The sequence below is a fragment of the Carex rostrata genome, chromosome 14 (genome assembly GCF_964058835.1).
Source record: "Carex rostrata chromosome 14, lpCarRost1.2, whole genome shotgun sequence".
Lineage (NCBI taxonomy): Eukaryota > Viridiplantae > Streptophyta > Magnoliopsida > Poales > Cyperaceae > Carex > Carex rostrata.
In genome coordinates, this window is record NC_135931.1 from 8730880 (window position 1) to 8754947 (window position 24068).

The 24068-nt window shown below is 34.5% G+C and overlaps 1 protein-coding gene across 2 annotated transcripts; it reads right to left on the reverse strand.

The window, feature by feature from the left end:
* Positions 1–1018: 1018 nt before the first annotated feature.
* LOC144565131 (structural maintenance of chromosomes protein 6B-like) lies at positions 1019–15765 on the reverse strand. Of its 2 annotated transcripts, none has more exons than XR_013514845.1 (28): positions 15493–15765; positions 14777–14882; positions 14198–14331; positions 13954–14009; positions 13744–13830; positions 13004–13324; positions 12456–12575; positions 12000–12134; positions 11457–11533; positions 10785–10860; positions 10618–10692; positions 10236–10340; positions 9741–9910; positions 8777–8879; positions 8209–8321; positions 7448–7652; positions 6665–6796; positions 6131–6245; positions 5218–5303; positions 4696–4791; positions 3831–3963; positions 3598–3700; positions 3201–3280; positions 2653–2731; positions 2327–2384; positions 1797–1894; positions 1614–1708; positions 1019–1358 (listed from the first exon to the last, which is right to left on the reverse strand). XR_013514845.1 is itself a non-coding variant. In XM_078314792.1 (28 exons), exons 1-28 carry the CDS (start codon positions 15611–15613, stop codon positions 1301–1303), a joined length of 3141 nt encoding a protein of 1046 aa, XP_078170918.1. In that variant the 5' UTR covers positions 15614–15765; the 3' UTR covers positions 1019–1300. The 2 variants fall into 2 exon arrangements, 1 of the variants encoding a protein (XP_078170918.1); XM_078314792.1 differs by having other exon boundaries at positions 3827–3963.
* Between the last annotated feature and the right edge of the window lie 8303 nt (positions 15766–24068).

Sequence of the window (24068 nt, forward strand, 5' to 3'; positions counted from 1 at the left end):
TACGAAGCGGATAGTGGTAAAACTATATCCATCTTTTTTTTTATTTTTCGAATACGGATACAGAGCGGATATCAGACAAATACAGATATGGGTCCAGATCAAATCAAATATTTAATAAAATAATATTAAATAATATTAAAAAAAATAAAGTTCGTAGTATTTATCTAATTATAATGGTGAATAACATATATGATTTTACTATTTAGATACGGATAATTGAAACGTAAAATCATATAAGTATTCTTATCCACATAGATATTCAGATGTCGAATATCTACATCTAAGTTTTCAAATATGAATCGAATACGGATCAGATATTATCCATACCGTTTTCACCCCTATACCTAATTCATTAGAACATCTGCATTACAATTTCTTCTTAATTTCGATAAGCATTAATATATCTGCATTGAGATTTCTTTCTAATTTCTAAAAACACACCGAACTTTCTATTCTACCTTTGAAAAAACCCAGATGCTACTTAGTCCCATTTCATCCGTTTCGCCCATTCATTCCAGGCTTCCAACTTATCTGACATAATTTTTAATTTAAAAATATTTCTTTTAGAGAACTCGCTTTCCAATTGTCTCTAGTCTCTACTGACTTATAATTTATAATTTATAATTTGATAATAATAACAGCTGACGTGATTGCTAAAAACATTAAAAGTTAATTGCATGTATAGAAATTTAAAATTTAAAAATAACTATATTTTTTAATTTTTTTTTAATACTTGATATTTGTTTTTAATTTCTTCATCCTCGTAACTACCGAAGATATCACTTTCATGAAATAACGACTCAAGACGTGTCAACACCCATCAATACAACACTCGTGAAATAAACAGACCAGTAATATGATAAAGAACTAGTTTCTCGCAACAGCTAGGGTTCAGTATTTCAAAACAAGTGTTGTTCCAAGCACACTATGGATTGGGCATGTTAGCGATTCAGGCCTGGATTGGCCAACCTTGGCTAGAGCTGGCCATTCTAAGCAACAGGTGCAACAAAATATATGATGCAATCCTGCAAGTTTATCCTTAAAAATGTACTCAGACAGCTTTAGCAATAAACAAGCACCCAATACACGTACGTCAGGACGGAGCCCACCATTATAAAAAGAGAGTGGTGATGAGAACAACCAGGCTTCCCACTAAAGCCCAGAAAGGGTTAGATCAGTTACTAAGGGTAACTAGGTAGAAATGACATTAGACAAAAGAAGCGCCAACTTAAAATCATACTATACAATATACACAGTTGTAAAGTGAGCTTGACACTAGAAAGCAATAAATACATCCGAGTCAACCACGAGGAGCAGCCATCTGTTGCTTTTTAATTCTTTCCCCATGCTTCACCATGCTGTAAGAAATTAGTGCAACCAGAAATCAACTCGATTAGAAAAAGAACTACTGAGTACCAATCAGGATGGGTACAGCTGTGCACTATTTTGCTACCACCTAAGTCATACAGTGATGCTTTATTTGTATTTAGCTATCTTGACATTTCTGGAATAATTAGGGTTCATTAATTATTCTTAGTGCATAGTTTAGCTACATTTTGGTATATGACTATATGTCCCAGTATTGGTAAGCTAGTGAGAATTCTTTATGTTACCTTATATCATGTGGGGTAATGAAGATCCACTGGGAGCCTTGAGCAAGTGCAAAATCAACAAGTGTATCTAAGCTTATCTTCCTGCTCACAGCATCCTACAAAAAGACAGTAATAACTAATAACCTCAAACAATCCTCAATACATTTGAGAGAAGTAATAAAGGTAAATAAATATAAATATTACCATGAAAACATCGAACTCATCCATGGCTCTAAAGGGTGCTTCAGTCATTTCATGTAGAGCTAAAGCAAAGCAAAGAGTGGAAAAGGACCTCTCCCCACCTACATAAACACCAACAAAAATGCAACAAGTTAATTGCATATTTATTTATTGCTACTTTGTAATTTTTAATTTATTTAATTAATTTATGTTTTAGCAGGATTTCAGAATGACTTTGGATGCTTTTCTCCTTTTTTCCTTTGATATCAGAATGATTGGAGCTTAGAAAAGGCTTTCGAGTTTCGAGTGTTAAATCCCCACTGAGTAAATATGACGGAACCAATAATGATTGAGAAACTCGAAAATAAGTGATGACAAACTGTAAATTCATCAAACTCAACATGCTGGGCTTGGTACCATACATATGTATCTTCCCTGAGATTGAGGCACCTAAATTCTAGACAATTAAGAAGGAACTCTCTCATCGTTGAGCAGAAACAAAATTACATTGGAGCATGCAGTTCAAAATAATTTAAAACAATCTTAGGAATAACCTGAAAGTCCTCTAGTGTCCCGAACAGTATTGCCAGATGCATCCTGAGGCATTTTTACCTGTAGCATCAAGGTAAATTAAGTAATTTAGTATCTATTAGTAACTGAAGCAAGATATAAAGTACTATATTTCAGCAAGTACTGGTCAGTGGTAGTTGATGTAGGTACATTCCAGTAAGTATACAACCCATTTATAGAAGCTGAAATTTTATGGCATGCTGCTTCATTTTTGTTTTAGCAGTTTGGAGTTCTCGATTTCTACAATAACGTACTGGCAGGTACCATATTGAATATATTCAAAACTGACACAAAGTGAGAAGCAACACACCTCTACTGACAAAAGCTTCTTTTCATAATCAACCTTGATATGCCCGCTAATGCCTTTCTTTCTGAGATGCCCATTAAATCTACATATCATGTAAAAGAAAAGGTTAAAAACAAACAAAGAAGAAATTCAGCAGCAGAACAAAGAAGAACACAATATTTTAAAAATAGAAGAAAAAACACAAAGCAATCCCTCCACCATCACTTTTTTCCCATTTTAGTCCCCAACAGTCTCAAAATTTATTTGCATCCCTAAGCATTATAATTGCATTTTGGTCTCTGCCATAATATTTTAGTCAAAACTGAGTGGATATGCACACTCAGCATTGATGTGGCATTAGCTCTTTGATTCAAAGACATCCACCAAAATGACCCATTCCATGATAGTGAGAACCAGAATTTTCACTGATTGTAGTTGGGCAGAAGAATAAGCTGTATGTTTAAGGACCAAAAAGGGAGCTGTGGAGTTTAAGGGGCTGAACAACAAAGTCAACCGAGTGATATTTGAGTTCATGCCATATTCTCAGGAGGGAGGAAAAATAAGGAACATACTGCCAGGTCAACTGTCGCTTCAAAAGACTGGCATTTCGTTGGAACTTATTCCAGCGCAAATCCAATGCTTTTTGGCATGCCTACAGTATCAATATCAATTCAATCATTTTGCAGTTAGAAGAATTCAATGTAGGGAAAGAAGGATCATAAAATATATTACATACTGATTTTTTTTATGACCAACAAAGGAAAAGAAAATGGAAATATACCATAATCAATACTAGAATGTTCAGGACCAGGTATGGTGTTAGGTATATAGATTTGTAGATTCTACCATGTACTTAGGATCTACCGTGTACTTATGAACAACAGAAATTAGTTCTTGAGCAGTTGTTCAATACACTCATAGTAACCTAACTGATAATCCTCCTTAGGGTAACATCATTCAAGAACTTACGTTTAGCTTTTCTCTGAAAGCTCCATACATTTGTTGCTTTTTCAAAACCTTATTCTCCTTTCTGATTTGCATTGCTCTAAGATCATCAATAGATTCCGTAAACCTGCCATGCAGAATCAGGTTCAACGATTCAAAATCACAGTGTCTGTCTGTGTGCTCGTGCGTGTGTGAGATAGAGAACTTCCAGAGAGAGAGAGAGAGAGAGAGAGAGAGAGAGAGGATAGCATACCTACTAGTTTCCTTTTGAAGCCTCTGTTTCAATCTGTTAATCTGCGCACTTAATTGCTCAGGGTTAAAACCATCACAACCTCCTAACTCTTTCACTTCTGATTCAGAACAAATGATAGAGGCCTTTCCGTAGTTTTCCTAAGAGCATTAAAGTTTCCAGAGTAAACTAAAAATGGCGACATATAAGACACATTTATAATACTAATACGACTCATAAGGACATTTCAGTAAGATCGTTCATGATGTGAATGTGTAAAACCACGAATTTGATGCGGCTCATATAAAATTGAAACTAACAACATGAAAAGTAAACCATAAACCATAAACCAACAGAATAGTCAAATTCCCAAACAAACCAATTCCAATGTAATCCGACCAAAGCTCAAGTTATGAATATTTTCCGGTAGGAATATTATACTTAGCCCCCAGTTCCTCACTTCCCAAATACCCCCGACTGCTTTTGTCATTTACTGTAACACCAATGCTGTTCCATATATGTTTAATTGTCATTTAACAGTGAGCCGTTGTTTAACGCAAAGGCATCTATAAACCGTTTAATCCATTTAATTGCAAGTACAATCGTGCTTTTTAAAAGCTGGGTCTATGTCGAAATAATAGAACATGCCCTTAGCAAATAACCGACTGTGAGTTCTGCAATAACAGAGCGCAATAGTTGAGTGCACATTTTAAGGTGCATGGAAATTTTTATGGGGGGTATTTAAGGGGTGAGTTCATAGAGGTAGTTACCTCACCCAATTCCATTATTGGTTATATAAAAGATAGAAGTAAAGTTTAGACAAATACACAATTAAAAAAATTATGACAGAAGGTTGAAGACAGTTTCAGTTCTCTATTTAATCTTATGCAAACCTGACGAGTGCCATTGAGCTCCTCGTATTCTGATTCAGCCAACTTAATATCAGGTAGTACTTTCTTCTCCATAAGCCCTTCATAATGGATTTTCTCCTGGTATAAAAAAAAACATAAAATAATCAGAAAATCTAATAAACATATTAAATACATTTCTTATTATGTATCACTGTCAGATCAACAACTATAATAAATAGCAAATATAAAGGAAGAAGAAATTATGTTCCAGTATCATGCAGGTTTGAGATCTCATTTTCTCCAGTATATATATTTTTTTGCTCTTTTCTAACCTTGTGTTTTGTTACTCTCTTTTTTGCTCTTTTCGTAACCTTGTTACTTCAGACAGTAGAGCATATGTAACCCAAAAGTTGCAGAAGAATTTCAAACTTCTCTTACCGTGCTACTTGAATCCAATACCAGTATGAAATCATACCAGGTTATGACAACAAATAGTCACAATAGTTCCTTATTTGACAAAAATCCATAGTACTTTCAATATAATAACCATCAATAGAAACATACATCCTCTGCCGATCTTAAATTCTCTTCAGTAGAGGATATTTCATGTTCAGCTAGTTCGATAGATTTGACCACTCCATCTATAGACTCTGCATCATAGGAAAAAAAAAACACATAACACAAGAACTACTGTCCAGATAAAAATTGTAGGAACAATTTTGCGTATGTCCAAAACATAGAAATATTGTGATACTGCCAAAAAAAAAGAAGCATCTCATATGCCCTGTAAAACACCAGAAAATATATCAAGGTACAACCCTCCTTTTCTACTTCAAAAAAAAAAAAATTGCCCTACCTTTTTTCTTCATTCGGATAGAGATAATAAGTAACAAAAGAGGGGGGTACTTCGGGCATCTCTCAGATTAAATGGGTAAGGAGGACATGAAGTATATGCTTGTAATTTCTACAGATACATGTGATATTCCTTGTGCTTCATTTTCTTTTTGTGTTTTTTTTTTGTGAAGTATGTAAATTCTTATGTTAATAGTGATCTACCCAATATCTTTTGTTTTGCAGGGATATTCATGATAGTTTTGCTATGTGCTTTGTAAAGCATAGATAATTTGGTCCTCATGTCAAATCTTTTACTTCACGATGCAAATGGAAAATCCGAGCCATACAATACAATATAATATCATCAGGGGAGGTTTTTTGAAAACTATGAAAATAGATATCGTCCCTATCAAGTAGTAAAAAACAATGAAAATGAACCTTCACGATTAGAGATCATTTGATGTTTAGATCACAACCAAAACAGTTATGACTACAATCCTCCATTATGATCTTGGAAAATGAGAGTTGGACCCAAAGTGACAAATGCACCATGCCTTGCAAAGCACCACCGAACAACCCAGAAAGATATATTGATTGCTCCTTTATTGAAAGATATATATGAAAGACTGGAGATAGATCATACCACGTAAGTCTTTGAATTTGCTCTTGAGGTCGTTTAGTTCCTTGGTAGTGATGCTTATCCTAACTTTAACTTTCTCAAGTAACAATTCCCTTGAGTGCTTGTCTTCTTGCACTTGCTAAAAAATATTTACAAAAATAAAGCCCTTTAACAGTTCAGATGCTGAACAAGACCATAATCCCTAATTACATGTTCAGTCCAGTACTTGTACAAATAGAGATATAGGGCCAGTTACAGTAATTGATCTTTCTGGGGGCTTTATAGAATTAGAATAAGACTCAGCAGTAATTTGTTTTATCTTGCCCTGATACCAACCAAGCTATCAAACTATTTTAAATATCAGTTACACCAGCAGCACCTACCATATTGTTCATATCTGGTTCAGTTTTTTATCACTCATGGATTAAAAGTTTGGTGTTTAGTTCCATTATTAAAGCACATCGAAGCTCAATTAAACCTTACAATTATTGGTACGGGTCATTTCTGGCACAAGCCGTACCAACGGTATCTGTAAGGACAAAGTTTATTCAAACGAACCGCAATTTCTTCATAAATCTCGTCAACATCAGGAACCGGGTCATGTTTAGTGTCTGCTGCAAAATCGTTCTCCATATCTCGTAATGCATCTTCTTTTCTAGCTAGCTCATGGTCCTCATTCAGCCTACGCTTCTAAGAGGATTTAAAAAAATGACACATGTCAATAAGAAAACATGCATGCTTGTGTAGTAGTGCGGTTTATGTTGACCAATTGATACATCTCTCTCTCTCTCTGTCTGTCTCTTTCTCTCCTCTCTCCTCTATTTTTTCTTTTTCTTTTTGCATGTGCATGATGAGAGCTCCCAGGGGAACTTTGGCTATAATTCCTAACAAAATTGCCACAGTTTCTCCAGGTTTCTCACTTATTTGTCTTCACCAAACCAAAAGCCTGATTTTTTCTTTATAAGTAACAATAGACAAATAGACTAAATGGACCAATGCACCTACTTAGCTGTGAAAACAAGTATAACCTTCCTCTGAACAAACCAAAAAGATACCTCGTATACTTGTACAGTTGTACCAAACATGACGAAATATTAGCTGCTCCCACCCTTTTAAAAGATATCCAAGCTAACCCTACTTCCATATTGTTTATCGCCAGCCAAATTAAAATCACAAGAGAAAAAATCATGACTCTGGTGGTGCTTTGAAGAAGATCAGGAGGTATTGGTATGTTTTTTAGGGGATCAAGCAATATTTCAGATCTATTTGCATTTTGCAAGTATATATACAGTATTTTCAAGTTTATTATACATGAATAACTCCATTAATAAAAAAATGTACCTTCAAACTTTGTAGCCTAGACTCAAGCTTCCTTCGTTCTTCATCACCTCTTCGCTTCTTGCCTATGACTTCCTGAAATAATTTCTGCTTCCTAGAGGCTTCTTCACTAACATCGTTAATTCTATCATCAAGAGAACTGCACAAGCGGCCTGTACGACGCCATTTATCTGGATTTAGAATGGTCTCTACTGAACCCCTACAGAGCCTGATAATAAGGTAAAATCATAGTCACAGATATGAAAAAGAGCAGGTATAAAGGTGCTTTCGAATACAAATCAACAATATTTATCAACTCCAGAAGTAACAATATGAGACAACATTTCTGAGCTATTTGCAAAAAACAATGACCATTCATAAAGGCATACACTAACATTAACAAATTTGACCCCCTTTTATTTTTCTAAATCCAAATTTAACTAAATCAAACAATGCAGATAAAGATGCTGTGCTAGGAGTTTTATATAAATGGATAATTAGGTCGATGGCATATGAAAAATAAGGGGAATTTATATATATATATCATGTTGGATACTGACTGCAGATATATCTTTATAGCCCAATATCCTTGTATAATATACCTTTTTTGACATAAACAGGCAATACTGACTTAGCATATACCTTTGTGTACCTGACTGCATACCTATAAAAAGGTATCAAAATTACAGGAGAAGTTCATTTTGGCAGCCACTTCAAAACCTTTGTGAGCTCCAGTATACTAAATAAAAGCAATCTCCTACAATAAAAAAAATTAGAGTTCTTACAGCTTATATCCATCAGATGTATAGACTTCCTTCAAATTTTTCACCCTCTGTTCAAATGCAACAGATTTACCCACTTCATAGTCCGGAACAAGGACTTGTCTTTCAGCTCCACCCTGTAACAAGTATTATGTGGAGCTGTAAATACAAAATATACAGTACTATATTGCAAAAAAAAAATATGGTTAATGTGCAAACTATATGTGGCACTTGCTTACAAATGGAAAACATAAAGATAAATTGAGTTTCGGCAAAAAATATCACATATATTAATTTCTGATTCTTCAAAAGGTATCCAAGTAGCTCCTGTTGTTCTTTAAAGATCACGCCAATTCAAAATATACAAGGATGTCAACATAAGAGCGAGGAATAGTCTACACAAATACTCTTGAGAAAATTTAATAGAATAAGTGTGCCTGATTTTCTCATTTACAGGGCAGTACATGACAATAGAACATTTCATGAGAACAAGGATGGTAATGAAAACATCAGGCAGTACAACTTGATTGCCACATGAAGGATACAAATGCCAGTCACCAAAAATTAAAGCTGAACATGAAGCTCTACTAACCATGTCTACCAGTACATTAAGCACTGTAGGGTTGTCAGACTGTATAACTTTGAGTGTAGTTGGGTGATCTGTGGCAGGAAGCATGTGCAGTGGAATATTCAACCTGCATAACAACATCAAGAGTGAAATCAATGCAAGTTCATAACAATCATGGGACTAAATTTTCACTTGATACCACATTTTTCTCCAGACTATAACGATCAACCCCCCCCCCCCCCCCCCCCCCAATCTCCCAAATCAAAGTCAAAATAAGTTGAATTTTTGGTGCGTGACTACATGAATCAGTGTGGATTTTTTTTTTAAGGATGGTTGGTGAAGCCCGTGTGGAAAGTCAATTCAATAAGAAGGTAAGAGCTTGCTCATAAGTTATAACTGTAGAAATCATACATAAAGCCCAAAACATATAGGTGTAATTGTAATTATTAAAAAAAAACACGTGTTATTAACTCTCATTTCATGCGCAGAGTTAATTATTGTCTGGATAGTAGTTTGTCTTTATTTATATATACTTTCAGGTTTCAGTCCTTGATTTGGGTTAATCCAGGTTTGAGTATCACACAGTTTTGAATCGCTTCAGTTTTGGATCTTTTGGGGGTTACGGACTTGCATGTCATCTGGGTTCAAGTAATTTATTACTCAGATACTTAACATTTGTGATGTTATTCGAGTTCTGCTTTATTTGGGTTTCGGTCATGACAAGTTTGGATCATATAATTTTTAACTAAGTAGGGATCACATATCGGGTTTACTAGGTGGCTTATTTCAGTTGGATCAGACTTTGCCAGGTGTAAGTCTTAAGTGCAATCTGTAGAAAAGATTCAGTATTACAAAATGAGGTTTTAAACATGTCAACATTTTCTTAGTTTCGTCCAGCATAAAAAATACAACTCTAGACTTGGATATTGTATAAGGTAATCCTTGCTACTAGGAAAAAAACTAGGGTTAATAGTTCCAGCAATATAACCTGGGTCTAGAGAAGTCATAAATAATTATTTGAAGGTTGCGATAATTGGCTTCTCTTGCACAATCCCTCAAAACAAGTGAATCCTTGTGACTTGTCACAATAAAAGCATCTAATATCTTCCCAATAGCATTATCGACCGCAAGGGCCCAAAAGTCATCTCCAACTAGTTTCTACAAAGAAGAAACACTCTTTAATAATCTTTTATTCAATTGGATGTTGGATTGCAAAAGCTAAAGTAAAAAAACAAAAGATATTGTGCATTCTTTGGTCTCCGAGGTAAGTAAAGTCAGTTAATCTGTTACAGATATCTGGTGAGAAGGAACGATTATACAAAACAAGAAATTTAAGGGGGCAAGCTAAATACAGTAGTCCAAGCTAATACATAAGTACAGGCAGTGATGATTGTACTGTTTTTTTTAACTTCATATAGCAGACTCTCTAATTAAAAAATTAAAATAAACCAAGGCAAGATTCCATGTTTCATAGATTCATTACCACGTGCACGCCTATAGGACCAATTGGAGGTCTTTGGAACTTCAGATGGTGGCTTTCTATTGACCTCAAGAGTCGGAGCACTTTATCTCCTCCAAAAGCTGTTACCTGAAAAAGTAAAATAAACTTATTTGGCAAGCCTATGATTCTCCTCTTGTGAAAGAAATAATTATCCCGCAAATAGAGTAGAAGGTACCAGAAAGAGGAGCCAGAGTAACATCCTTCCTTTTTGAATTTAATTAGGGGCGTGGGCAATAATTTCTAATTTGCAGTATATAATGTTTCGTTGTTTTGCAAGCATACATGATAGTTTGAAGTTTCATAGAAAGGTGTGCATAAAATCTTTAAAGGAAAAATATGAGAATTGACAGGAACTTAACCATGCCTTATTTGTTTGCCGTTGTTGAAGTTCACGGGCTTGTGTGCATAGGTCATTGTAGAACCTTTTATTTTGGTCTATCTGAAAAAGGTAACTCAGATTAAGTTGGCAACTTTTACAAGACGGCAAGGAAAAAAAACTAACTAGTTTTTCTTGGGCAAATTGAGCTGTACCTCTTTGGACATTTCATCAATTGTACTCACAATATTTCTCAGACTTTCAGACAATGCATGCTCTTCGTCTTTCATTCTGAAAAAAACATACAAGGTTGCAAGGTTTTAATAGAGAGTCCAGACCTAACTGGCACAGTTTAAACATGCTACTGCATCGTACTAAGATTGCATAGTTCCACCCTTTTTCTCATAATTTAGTGTTTTAATGCTCACTTTAGCATCAGCTAGGTATTTGGTTGAGAAATAAAGAAGGCAAGGAGCTACACAGATACTAAGAGAAGAGATAAAATCAAATAGTATGAACCTATACTGTCAACCAGAAAGCAGCAACATATTCATAGGCAATCTTGTAATAGCCTTAAGTATTCAATTGAATTATTCAAATTTTAGAAGAAAAAAAAACCACATATATATGATTTTAAGTTCTTCTGATGAATATTTGAATACTTGAACACCCTATTGGAATTGCACTTCGTGCCTGTTATACAATCGTCATGTATTGAATATACTTGCAAAATATTCTAGTTCCACCCCTGACCATAATGTGACCTAGATGAACTGGTAAGAAACCAATATTCCTTGAAATGTGACCTGTAGCATTATCTTTTTTTTTTTTTTTTTGAAGGAGATCCTGTAAAACCATACAAAAACATTTTGAAAAAGGGTAGTGACCTTTCTACACTTAACCGGGCAGCATCAATTTCATCTTGATATTTTTTCATGTTTTCTTTTATTGCTGATTCTTCAGCCTGCAACATTCCACAAGAAGAGAAAAGAAATGGAAGTTCAAGAATTATCTTAACTTAAACATACTACATACAACAAATACCTGCAGTTAAATATGTAAAAGGGACAGAAGGAAGGTTCTAGTCTCCTCTTGGTCAAAGCTGAATTCACGAACCATCATTTCTAAATAGGACATTATGCTTTCTCAAGTCTTACAGGAAAAGTTTTTTCTTGCTTGAATAGAAGCTGGTGATTATTTGGGTTATTTATTCAAAAAGGGGAAAAAGATCTTGCCTCTTGGCAAACCCCATAACATTTCTCTTTAGTTCTCAGAATAAATGGAGCCGAAGCACATTTCCATAGCATTCCACTCTTTGGTTGCTTGTGAGATTTAATATCTTTTCAGCCAAAGCACTTTAAATGTTATTGCACAAACCAATCACTACTGGTCAAGGTATGAGCAGTACAATTTGTTAGATACAATGGTACCTGTGTGTTTTGTACATGTTGCTCATGAACATCCTGAATTTGCCTTTCAAGGGTTTTCAACCGACTGGACATCTTTTTAACCAGGCTTTCTCCACGTGCATACTCCTCTTCTAGCTCGAGTTTCTCTTCTGTAGCCTAAACATAATAGCTTTTATTTTCAAAGGGTGACCAAGAACAGAAAAACAAAAATAACAGACTTGGACACAATAATGTGAAATAGACAAAGTATATATTAAAGAAACCAACAAAAATATACAATTGTCAATCAATCTGTAGTCAGAGGAATGACAAAAGACTCTTTATTTTCTTTTTCTTTTTTGGAAGGCAGTAAGCATTACCTATTTCTATTACTATTAGGAAGCAAAGAAAATGCCAAAAGAATTACAATAATGGTCTTAACAGATAGAAAGGAAGTGTTTGCTCCAAAAAATAAATAACAATTTAGTGTTATCATACTGATGAAATGTTTTGCTGGAGCGCATTCCGTGATACTTTTAGTCCAGAAGCCTTCTCAATTAGGGACGCAACTTGAGATTTTTGTTCAAGCAATCGGGCTTTCAGCTCCTCTAACAAGGCCTGTACCATTAGATTTACAAGTTTCATTAAATTCTTTTCAACATTTCTAGCTCTTTAGGATTTGTTTTCCTTGCTCAAATGGATAAATCACACAGAAAATGTGCAACTTTCTATAGCATTGCTTTGGTAACTAACTATACTGCCTCATACTCTGTACGGCAAAGTTTAAAAAAAGGAAAACTACAAAAGAAGAAACAGAAGGATCCTGTAGCTAAAGTGGCATCGCCAAACCACTCTGCAAGACCTCCTCTCCATACATGATATGCCTTACGTTGGTCTAAACTACATTTTGATAGTATATACATTTCTGATCCCACTTACCCATACATTTCTTTTTAATGATCCCTTTTAAATTGTTCAGGCATTTTTCAGTTCCCTTCTGCAATCATTATCGCTCTCTTAAAGTGCTGAATAAAACAGCAGCTTACAGATTTCCGGTCAATTTTTTCTTGACATGCAGGAACACGCTCCTTTAACTTCTCGATTTTCAAAGCTTGCTCCGTGATTTGTCTGTCAACATCATAAACCCATGACCAGGCAAGTTTTTTCTTCAAGACCTCGAGCTCCTGAGCAATTTCCTCCACGTGCTCCATGTTCTTAATCTTCTCCCTTAATTGATCGAGCTCCCTCAGCATAGGCCTAATGGATGCCTCCAGCTCTTGTACGATGGAATCTGCACTCACAAGTTGTGACCTGATGCTGTCGAGGAGTTCGCTTACTTGTTGGAGAAGAGTGGCCTTGAAAAAGAACTGTGTAGGAAATAGGCATTATATAAACATACTTGCAATTCATTACACGCGAGAACCTAAATTTATACCCCCCCCCCCACCCCACCCCCATTCCCCTTGCACCACTGCAGGCACCCAAAACACCACATGCATGGGCATACCACATGAAAGAATGAAGCATAGTATCTTGTAACAGGAATTATTCTAAAAATGTCAATTAGGTGATATAATATATCCATAGACTTGTCTCTCTCTATATATAACCTAAGAAAGGAGTTCTGTTCCATTTTTTTTCTCGCTCTTAAATCAACCTATTACTTCATTTTTCTTAATTATAAAAGTCTAAATAAATTTTGGTTGACTGCCGCCGGGTTTTGCTCAATAATTTTATACTGCTGATCATGACTATTAAGTAACAGAGGTACGCTAAAAAAAAGTACCTTGAATTTATCTTTATCGTTTCCAGAATGCAAAAATTCTCGGCTCTTGTCTTGGGTCATAATTACACAGGGATTTTCAACGTCTATCTGTAATTATCCAAAGGAACTACAATTAAATTGGCAGCATTTTCTAAATGTATTGTATAATAGGCTTTAATAAAACCACGGGCATGCTTAAGTTTAAGAAGAATACGATAACGCGTTACTCACATTAAAATGTTCAACAAGCTCACGAAGTTCATCTTTTCGCTGGGATACCTTTTTCCCTGTTTGTGCAATTGATAAATTAGATAAAATTTATTGCAAAAGCCTTTAAGCTTACAATATGCCCAGATAGTTAACATAAGACAGTTAAATTGTCTAACTAATTGGATCCCTGATTGACTATCAGAGACAAACTCTTGTCATGGTGAGTACATAATTTCAACGACTGACTTTAGACATATTTAGTAACCTTGAGAGTCTTTTAATGTAGTAGAGCTGGTTGATTCTGTTATCCTGCGCTCTATGATTATAGTATCGCCATACACTTCATGCTTGAATGCATCCTCTCCGCGGTTTTTAATCTCAACAAATACAGCTGCATAACTACAAAGTGTTCGACGTTATCAGAATTTCACTATGATGAAAAGGCACAACTTAACAAGAGAGACATTCGACAAGGTTAACTTAGTGCACAAATTGCATTTTTTTTCTTTGGCATGTATAGGTTTAAGGGAGCTGGTTATTGAAGTATTTGCATGAGCATTTTCATGAATAGACCATCTACAGACTGATGCTGAACTTGGTATTACTCAAAAGTGTACCTTATTTGGCTGGATCTATTGTCAGAGAATTAATTAATACTCACCCTGCAAGTGACGATTCAAAAAGTGCAGGTGATGGAACTAACAAAAAGAAAACAAGTCCAGTGTACTTAAATTGACACGGTTTAAGCACCAATTGTTGGCATTACATACTACATTGGAAGGACCTTATCAGTAGGTTAAGCAAAAGAAATTATATCAGAAATTTCTTAGATAATAAATGGCACCTGCAACCAGTCTTTATGAAATCCTTTAAAGAAGAAGCTCTTTGTGTTCCTTTAGCTCGGCATCCAAAAGCCACACAAAGTGCGGTTAGTATTGCACTTTTTCCACCTGTTGCCATTTAAACAGCTTCTTAAATTAAACAACTCTAAAACAGCTGAAAACATGAGAAGATAGAACAGAAAATTGTTTCACTTCAGTCCTTGTAGTAATTTTAGAAAGCATCCGACTCCTAACCCTTTTTTAAACTTTCTCTTTTATTTTCTCCCTTCTTTCTTGTTTCTTCTTTTGTTCGAATAAGATCTGCTAGTTTCAATCAAATTAATGTCTGGTAGTTTACTTTTTTCCTGATTTGATATCTCCACAACTCTAATTCACAATCGGGTGTACTAAACGTGTCTCCCTTCTAAAAAACACTGGCTAAGCACGCATTAAGGTCCTAGTGAAATTAGTGTGACAAAGTTAAATTGTAGTTGCAATAAGGAAAAATATAACAAAAAACACCGTTAAATTAGGGGAGTTAAACTTAAAAAGAGAAAAAAATGGAGCAATCACTCGAAATCAATCCACTGAGAGAAGACTTCACTAAAAACCTCCTAATACATCAACAACAAAAAACCTAGGTTTAAACCCCACACAAAAACTGAATGAAGTATGGGATGAAATCAGCCAGAGAAGAGGTTAAAGAGACGTGACTTAACGAAAAGGAAAGAACTCTTACTTCCATTCTGACCAGTAATGAAATTGACCCAATCGCCGAGTTCAATCTGCAAGCTGCTGTGGCACATGAAATTCTCGACCTTTATTTTTGATATGATCCCGGCACCATGCCGAGTTGCCATTAGAGAGAGGCCCGAAAAACCAAAAAAGCAAAAACCCTAGAATCGCCTATACATAACGGAGTAATTGGAAGGAAGACGATCCAGCGGAGGAAAATGGCGGGAAAGCTCGGAAATAATGATAAAAAAAAAAAAGGAAAAGCGGTGGGTTACGGAGTTCATATCCTATGAGATATCTCATATTTTGCGTGACCGACGTGTCCGGTGGCTATTCGGGAATAGCGCAGGGGCAGTATTAATTAAGCTTCGAGATTCGTGCGGAACGTATTTTAACGGTTGATATTTTCCAGAAAGTCATGCAAAATATAATGTATCTCAGAGGTTGCGAATTGTGGGTTACGGCTTACGTGGGTAGGCCGTAGGTGTGAGCCGATTTTTTTTTAACCGGCCTTTAGTCAGTTTTCGAGAATTATCGGATGCGTAAAGGCTTGGCTCAGTCAGAATAGAAAATAATATGTTAATTTATAAATTATAAATAAAGAATAGTTTTTTTTTCTAATTTAAATATATTTAAACGTAGAAAAGTAATTTGGATTAGTATTATTTTTTTGTCTCATTCAAACACACTCTTTGTATTTATCATGTCCGTATATTAGAGTTTAAATGTTTCTATTTTCTTGTGTTCCATTGTGTCTTAATTTTTAAAATGTTAATAATTTAAAATTTAAATCATAAACATTAAAATAAAATCGTTAGATGTGATATTTATTATTTTTTTCTATGTGTTTATAAAAATAATATCACATTTTAGTTTTGTTTTACGTGAATCAATAAATTGAAAAATTAACGTCTAGAAATTATTCACATTAGTATAGTTTTACAAATTTTTGATGACAACTAAAGTAAAGTTGAAATGTCATAATTTTTATATGTACATAGATTAAATGATGTAGATCATATTTAACGGTTTTATTTTGAGTTACTAATTTTTTAAAAAATAAAGTTATGACGAAGGCACGGAAAATAGAGGTATTTGAACCTGACTCGGATAAACCTTCCTCTTATAAATACAAAAATTCTAATAAAACCTGAATTAAGGATTTTTTTTAATGATTAAAAAAATGGGATTGGATTTTGTCTAATTCCATTTTTTTTAAAACAATAAAGATGGAACAAAATTCAATCCCTTGTCCAAAGCTATTTGGACAAAAATCTCACCCATAGAGAAATAGGCATTGATGATTAGCCACCGGAGATTATTATTATTATATATGAAATTGTTCAAAGCTATTTAGACAAAATCCAATCCCTTGTCCAAAGCTATTGGCTATTTCGATTGCTTGTAGACTTGTAGTTAACTTGTAACAAATAATTTGGGCCGTGTATCATTATTGGCACTACGGATCAAGTTCACATTTGATATCTCTAAGACTACATATTTTTTAGGTTTATTTTTTTTCTATCGATGATAAATTAAGTAAAAGTTTCGACAAAAGCTTCTAAACCAGAACAGAGTTTTATAAGCTTGTTGTTAATTTTATAAATTGAACTATATCATCAAAATTAGTACAATTCAAGTGCTATTTGACACTTTATCAGCATTATCTAAATAAAGACAATTGCAAATATACATCAAGCGTCAAAATCAAAATTCATAATTATATTTATTTATGTTAGTCAGGATTGCCAAGTTAATTCTTAAATATTTTATATTTGTTAACGTGGTGAGATTAATTTGTCCAGTAGCTCGTGATTTGATAATTTACAACTGTGAGAACTAGTATTTAGTATAGTGTCTAAAAAATTGACGATAGCACGTTTTAAATTTCACTTCACGTGTATAAGTCTTGTTTAGTTAAGTGAAATATTAAACAATTTAAAAGAAGAAAGGTAAAGAGAAAACACAAGAGACAATATAAGAAATATTTTATATACTATCAAAGCCTTAAAGAATAAAATGACATGCTATATCTTTTTAAAATACAATACATTACATAATAATACATTTAGATAGTCTAAATAGACAACTTAGGAACTAACACCACATAGTGAACTTAAAATTTTAAATTAAGTCTTAGAAACTCCAACTTTGTAAATAAAACTTGGAAAAATCCAAGTAGTCAAACTTAGCAAACAGTAAAATAATAAAAGTTTCATAAAAAAAAAACACAATATAACTTAATAATGTAATTAACCATTGTATGAAATGATAAAATAGTGGCATCCCCGAGACCCTTTCTTGGAACTTATACACCATTCATAAAAGAAGATTGAAGAGCAACTAAACCGTACCGAGTCCGAATCGGATTTTAATTTTCATTAACAATGTTTTCTATAAAAAAAAAAGGTCAAAAATTTGAAATTAAACAAAATATCCCCTGTGAAAATTTAAACATGAAAACATATTTCAAATCATTTATAATTATTAACGGTCGTGTGTTTTTATTCTCTCGTGATATTAGGTGAAAATTGTTAGGGCAATTTTAACTTTTTTAATTTTTTTTTGTTGAAATTTAACAGTGGTTTCAAATATAATTTTCATTAATTAAAATGTATAATTACATTCATCATTCCACATTCAAGAGATCATTCACATCAACCTATATCAATATCTAAAAATATCTACATCTACATCTAAAACTTAACATCTAACAACACAAACACCTAAAATAACAAAATAAACAAACCAACTCTTTTTGTTAGACACCGACGACCTTCAACATCAGCTGGTTAGTGACCACAGAGAAGGTGGTATTTTTTTTTTCCGATTCAGGTTGCAGGAGAAAGAGAGGAGGGAAGGAAGGTGGGGTGGGGGCGTTAGGAGACGTAATGGTCGGCGACTAGGGCTATTGTCGCCAACTCTTCATAGTTCTCTCGACGGTGATAGTGGAGGACGCAAAGGTAACGATAGATGAGAGAGATGACAACCAGCATTATTGTCACCAACTCTTTCTTCTCCAATGGCGGTGGCGGTGGCGATGGCGGGTATGCGCAAAGGTAGAGGTAGAGAAAGGATAGGACTTTCTAATTGTTAGAATTTCTCGGTGAGAAGACAGGGTGGAGGTGAGTGGCGAGGAGGCGGAGAAGGCAGAGAGAAGAACGGTCTCCTCCTCTTCGCGGAATCACCCCACTCCTCAGAAGGAGGATGTGAAGCGGAGTGCGATTTGCTAGAGGCGAAGAAAGACGGCCGGTAGGTGGGGGTGGTGGGAGTAGATCAGCTAGGATTTTTGGTACGGGCCTCTCCAATAATCTTCAAGCAAGAAATTCGAGATGCCCCTTACTACAACTTTAATTGACTTGGTATTTAATACACAATCAATATGGCTGACAACACACATCAACGTTTTAATCCCTAAAGAATAAGGAAGCTGATAACAGTACCCGCAGGGGGACCACCAAAAATTAAATGTGGAAAAATAACTTTTTGTGGGGATCGCAAAAATTTCACAATTCGAATTTTTTTCCTAAAGTATTAATATCTATGCATGGAAGTATTTATACCTATGTACAGAAGTATTTATAGTTATGGGGTGAACAATTATTCATTGTGCGGGTACTGTAGCACAAAGATAATAGTACCCGCGGGGGACCACCGAAAATTCAATGCATAATGATAATTTCCTGCAGAAACTGTAAAATCTCCACAATTTTGATTTTTTTTCCATATTATTAACAACTACGCAATTTTTTCTCTCAAATGAGATCCATGATGATGTACTTTCAGACTCGTCGTCGCACAAATATCTCGCCGTACAAGTATTTATACCTATACTTACAAGTATTTTTTAATATGACACTGAAAGTATTAATATCTAAGTATTGAAAGTTTTTATATTTATACACTGAAGTATTTATACGTATGAGGTCAACTGTTTTTGTTAGAGGAAGGCTGATGCGGGGATGATTGGAGAACTCAAAAAAGAATAATCATAACAAGTCACGCATCAAAGTATTAATATTTTTTTAAGTGTTAATATCTTATCTTCTAATTATTTATAACTATGAATGTATACATATCTAAGTATTTTTTTATATATAAAACTGAAAGTATTAATATCTAAGTATTGAAAGTACTTATTCATATGAAGTCAACTATTTTTGTTAGAGAAATGTTGATGCGAGAACGAGTGCGGGGATTATAAAATGGAAACTATATAATTAGTGGGGCCATAGAGCAATGATGCTACTGAAATTTTAAAATAATGATTAGTTGAGACTATATAATTAGTAGGGACCATAATACATTATTTCTCTAAGACTATATAATTAGTGGGGACCATAATACATTATTTCTCTAAGTGCGGGTAATGTAGCGCAGTTATTGTAGTGTGAGTACTATGCGGGTACTGTAGCGCAGGTATTAGAATAATTATTCAAAGAATAAACTTCCAGAGAAAAAAATATTTTAGTGATGTAAGCAATTTCGTAAAACTTATGAAATGGACGAGTTCCATTTATTTCAATCATTTCGGTTAAAGTAAAAATGGATTAAATTTAGAGTTGATAGAATATATCTAGTTTCAATCATATAGTCTAATTTCATATTTCCGACGACATTATACATTTTAACTGACGTAATAGAGAGGAAGCTTAGTACAAAAATAAGAGGATTTGACTGAAATATTTTCCTTCCACTTTACTTTTTTTATAGGTCATAATTGAACTCTAGTTGATTCTGTTTTAAACATTGTTCCATTCGATTTTAATGTATTCATTATTTAGTATCGAACAAGCCTTTAGATAAAGTAATGATATCAATAGTGTTGAATTTAATCTATTCACTGCACACAATTTTATTCACTAATGAGTTAAAAATGAAAAAAATAATAAACATAACTGGAGTAAAACTAGCATGCACTATGTTCATCAAAATAATTTAATAAGCATAACTTCAAAATATATTAAACTGGTTTCAATTTTTAAATGACAAATCTAAATTATTGAAATCGATCTATTCCATGAGTAATGTGTGTACATAAAATTTTAATTTTTTTGAATTTATTAAGTACAAAGTCAAACAATCAGGTCCATCTCTCTTTCTCTCTTTTAAGTTTATCATTCTAAAACAAATAATCAAATATGGTCAGGTCAGTCTCTTTCAATATCTTTCCTCCCCTCGCATCACCCCTTCTGGAGACTGGAGGATACTCTTTAATTTTTTCTTTTTGGATCACTGCAACTAATGCAGTTAGAAAGTTGTGGTTATATATAGTACTAGGCTCAGCTCATCTATCACAGGGCGAGCACGTCAATAATATATATTTTTTTATAAATATATGTGCGTGCATCATATCCTAATTTTGTCCATACATAATCGAACTCATGTCGTCCCGTATATGGGTGGCAACGAATCGAATCGAACCGAACTTATTCTAGATTTGAGTTTGGTTTGAATTAATTTCGAACCGAGCCTGGTTTGATTCATTTCGAACCGAACCTGGTTTGATTCGTTTCGAACCGAACCCATTTCGAATCAAATTAATTGCAAACTACACATTTTTCGAATCGAATCCGAATCGAATCACGAACTAAATTATTTTTTAGCATCCTTAGTTATACCGGTAGTTTATACATTAATTTTTTCTCGCGGGACAAAATTCACATGGCTTCTTTTTACCGGTATGAACTATGAAATGAGTGTTTTTAAGTTGAAAAATTGTTCATGAAAAAATATATCAGAGACGGCTTTCCTGGTATGAACCATGAGAGATGACCGAAGAGAGATGAGAGACAGTCATCTAGGCCGGAGAAAGGAGTGACAGCCGGAGAGACAGCCAGTCACCGAGAGCATCAGCTAGATTTTAGAACTAGAGGGATAGTGAGTTAGGGAGAGGTGGAGAGAGAACTAGGTTATTGAGATTTGAGAGTGAGGGAGTGTCGGCTAAGTTAAATTATGACTCTCTATCTTAGATTTTAATTTCATCAGGTAAATGGACGGCCGATGTTATTATGAGATTCGAACCATAAAAGTAACTGAATCCATTTCGATCGAACCAGGCTAGGTTTGAGTTTGGTTTGAATTAATTTCGAACCGAACCTGGTTTGGTTCATTTCAATTTGAACCCATTTCGAATCGAATTAAACTCGAATCAAACCCAAATCAAACCCGAATCAAATCACGAACTACAAATTTTTTTGCAAGCCCTACAGTCCCGTAGAATGACTAGCGCGTCAATACTAACTTCTCAATAAACTGGATCAATATCCTCTCAGGTACCGTAGAATTTTTTTCCTTTCTCATTTTACGGTTAAAGATCGGTTTTAGATTCGAACTAGCGCAGAGGATAGTATTGGGCTTCGACATTCGTGCCAAGTTGAAAAGAACTAGCGCAGAGGATGTGAATTCCAGTAAATTAACCTCTCACATGTCAGACCAAAAAACAGTACAATCGGTTTCAACAACCATGCGGCTTCCATCTATGTTCTGTTAGCTGTAACTGAATACAATTGACTTTCCTTTTTCGACTACTCAGCTTCAGTTGTCCTTTTATGCTTGTAAATTGTACACAACAAAATATACTGCTAGGTCAAATCTAAATGTCTCATCTCTTTCTCTTTGGTTCTTTCTTAGCACTTGTTTTTCCTAGAGGCCTTTGTATTTTGTTCATCTTATTTTAGATATAAATAACAATTAACAAATAAAATGCAGGTAATGATCACAAATAATTTTCGAAATCCAACTCTAGTTTACAAGAAGAAGTGGCAGGTTGAGTAGAATTGCATGCAGCTGCACTCTGAACATATGGTACCTGTTCGGCACATCTCCTTAAGCCTCCTTTACCTCTTAATCTTGATTAATCCCGCCGAACACACTCTCCTTAGACCGGATTTACATTCCTCCTTAGTTCCCAATTCTTAATCCACCCTCCCCCCTTCCTTAAGAAAAAAGGCTCCTTAGAGCTTCCTTAGAAGGATTTTTAAGCCTTTTCTGGACGATTTTACCCTTAATTCGGAGCACTCCTTAAGGAGCTGTCCTTTTCTTTAATTTTTCTATTCTCTCTCTCTGAGAAAGCAGCTCAGAGCCCGAGGCAAAGAAATGAAAACGTTCTTCTATCTCCAACCAAAATCGCCGGTTCTACAACGAAAAAATCGTGAATCTTGCGCTGTAGATAGCTTCGTTTCAAGATGCTCTTTCTATTGACATCCATCTTGATGGGTATTTTTCTTTGGTAAGAAACGAGTTAAGCTGATGACGGTACCGGTGAAGACGACTGAGATGGTGGCGGTTGAAATTGTTGAGATGGTTGATAAGTATGGTCTCTATTTCTCTGATGAGTTTTTATTCACCTCCACGTGCATTATTGCAAGCTGCTCAGGTGGTTTGTTCTCTTGCCGATGCTTGCCATGTCTGGCATGTTTGCTATTCTGAGACCGCATGAAGGTGAGCCTCTGCCTTCATTTTCAAGAAGTGCCCACTAATTTTTTTTAGGCGTAATATAGGCTTCCTGATTCGGTGGAGGTTTAGAAGAATGTTCTAAATTTTTTATAGAAGGATGTTTATGATAAATTGATTTTTTTTCTGTTGAATATAGGGCTTTTCTGTTCTAATTTCTGAATTTTTCCTAATTCAGTGAGCTTTGTTGAGTTGTACATTTCGTTTATGACTATGATAGAATTGATGCTTAATTTCTCAATCTGTCCAATTATTTGATGCCTTTACTGATGAGGTAGAGAGTAAGCGATTGATATCCACTTTGATGTTAAAGGGTTATTGGAGGAGACCGGTACATGGTACCGGGGGATGAGAGTCCCCTTTTTTCTTTCCTTTTTTTTTCCTTTTTTTTCTCTACGCTTAGTAGCTGCTGCTAATTTTGTTTTTGACATCTATTGTACCCGGTTTTTTATTCGTAAAGTTAAATACATTGGCTAAAAAAATCAAGCATGTACCACAGGTATGAACCAGTTCATAACTTCACCGTACCAGCAATAATGGTTATGGTTTTTTTTTTTTTGAGATGTACTAACACAATTTTGATAGCAACAATTCAAAAAAAACAAAAATTAAAAAAATGAATGATTAATTAAAGAAGATGCCTTCTGCAACAATGTGTTTTCGCTTATCTCAATCAAGTATGGCTAGTTACTGATGAAGTATGAATTTTTTTTTTTTTTTTTGCTTGAATGAAGTATGAATTTGCTGAGTATTATTTGTAAGCTGTTGTAGAGGATAAAAATTATTTGTAACTTTAGATGACAAAAATATGTGAGAGGGTATTTAGGTCATTACATAGTACAACATATATTTTACTCTTGCCAAATCTTCATTCTTAATCTTACCAATTTACCGAACAAGAGCTCCTTAGCAAGGATTAAACTTTTAATCCTCACCCCCTTAAGGAGGGTTGCCGAACACCCCCATGATTATATTTTTTAAGCAATTATGGCACAATGTTTTTTGAACAATAAATATTTCCTTTTCGAACGTAGTTCTCTCTTTTTTCTCAGAAAAAAACTTTATTTCTACTAGACAAAAGAAAAACCTTGTGGGATTCAAAAATATATTGTTTATTTGTTTCCA

Bases quoted from the DNA above. Each gene is read 5' to 3' on its own strand.
- LOC144565131 (XM_078314792.1), bottom strand. From the start codon at position 15,613: ATGGCAACTCGGCATGGTGCCGGGATCATATCAAAAATAAAGGTCGAG. The intron at 10,341-10,617 runs GCATGGTTAAGT...TTACTTTTTCAG, and splicing joins AACAACGGCAAACAAATAAG to GTAACAGCTTTTGGAGGAGA. The intron at 8,322-8,776 runs GTTAGTAGAGCT...TACTTGTTACAG, and splicing joins TTAATGTACTGGTAGACATG to GGTGGAGCTGAAAGACAAGT.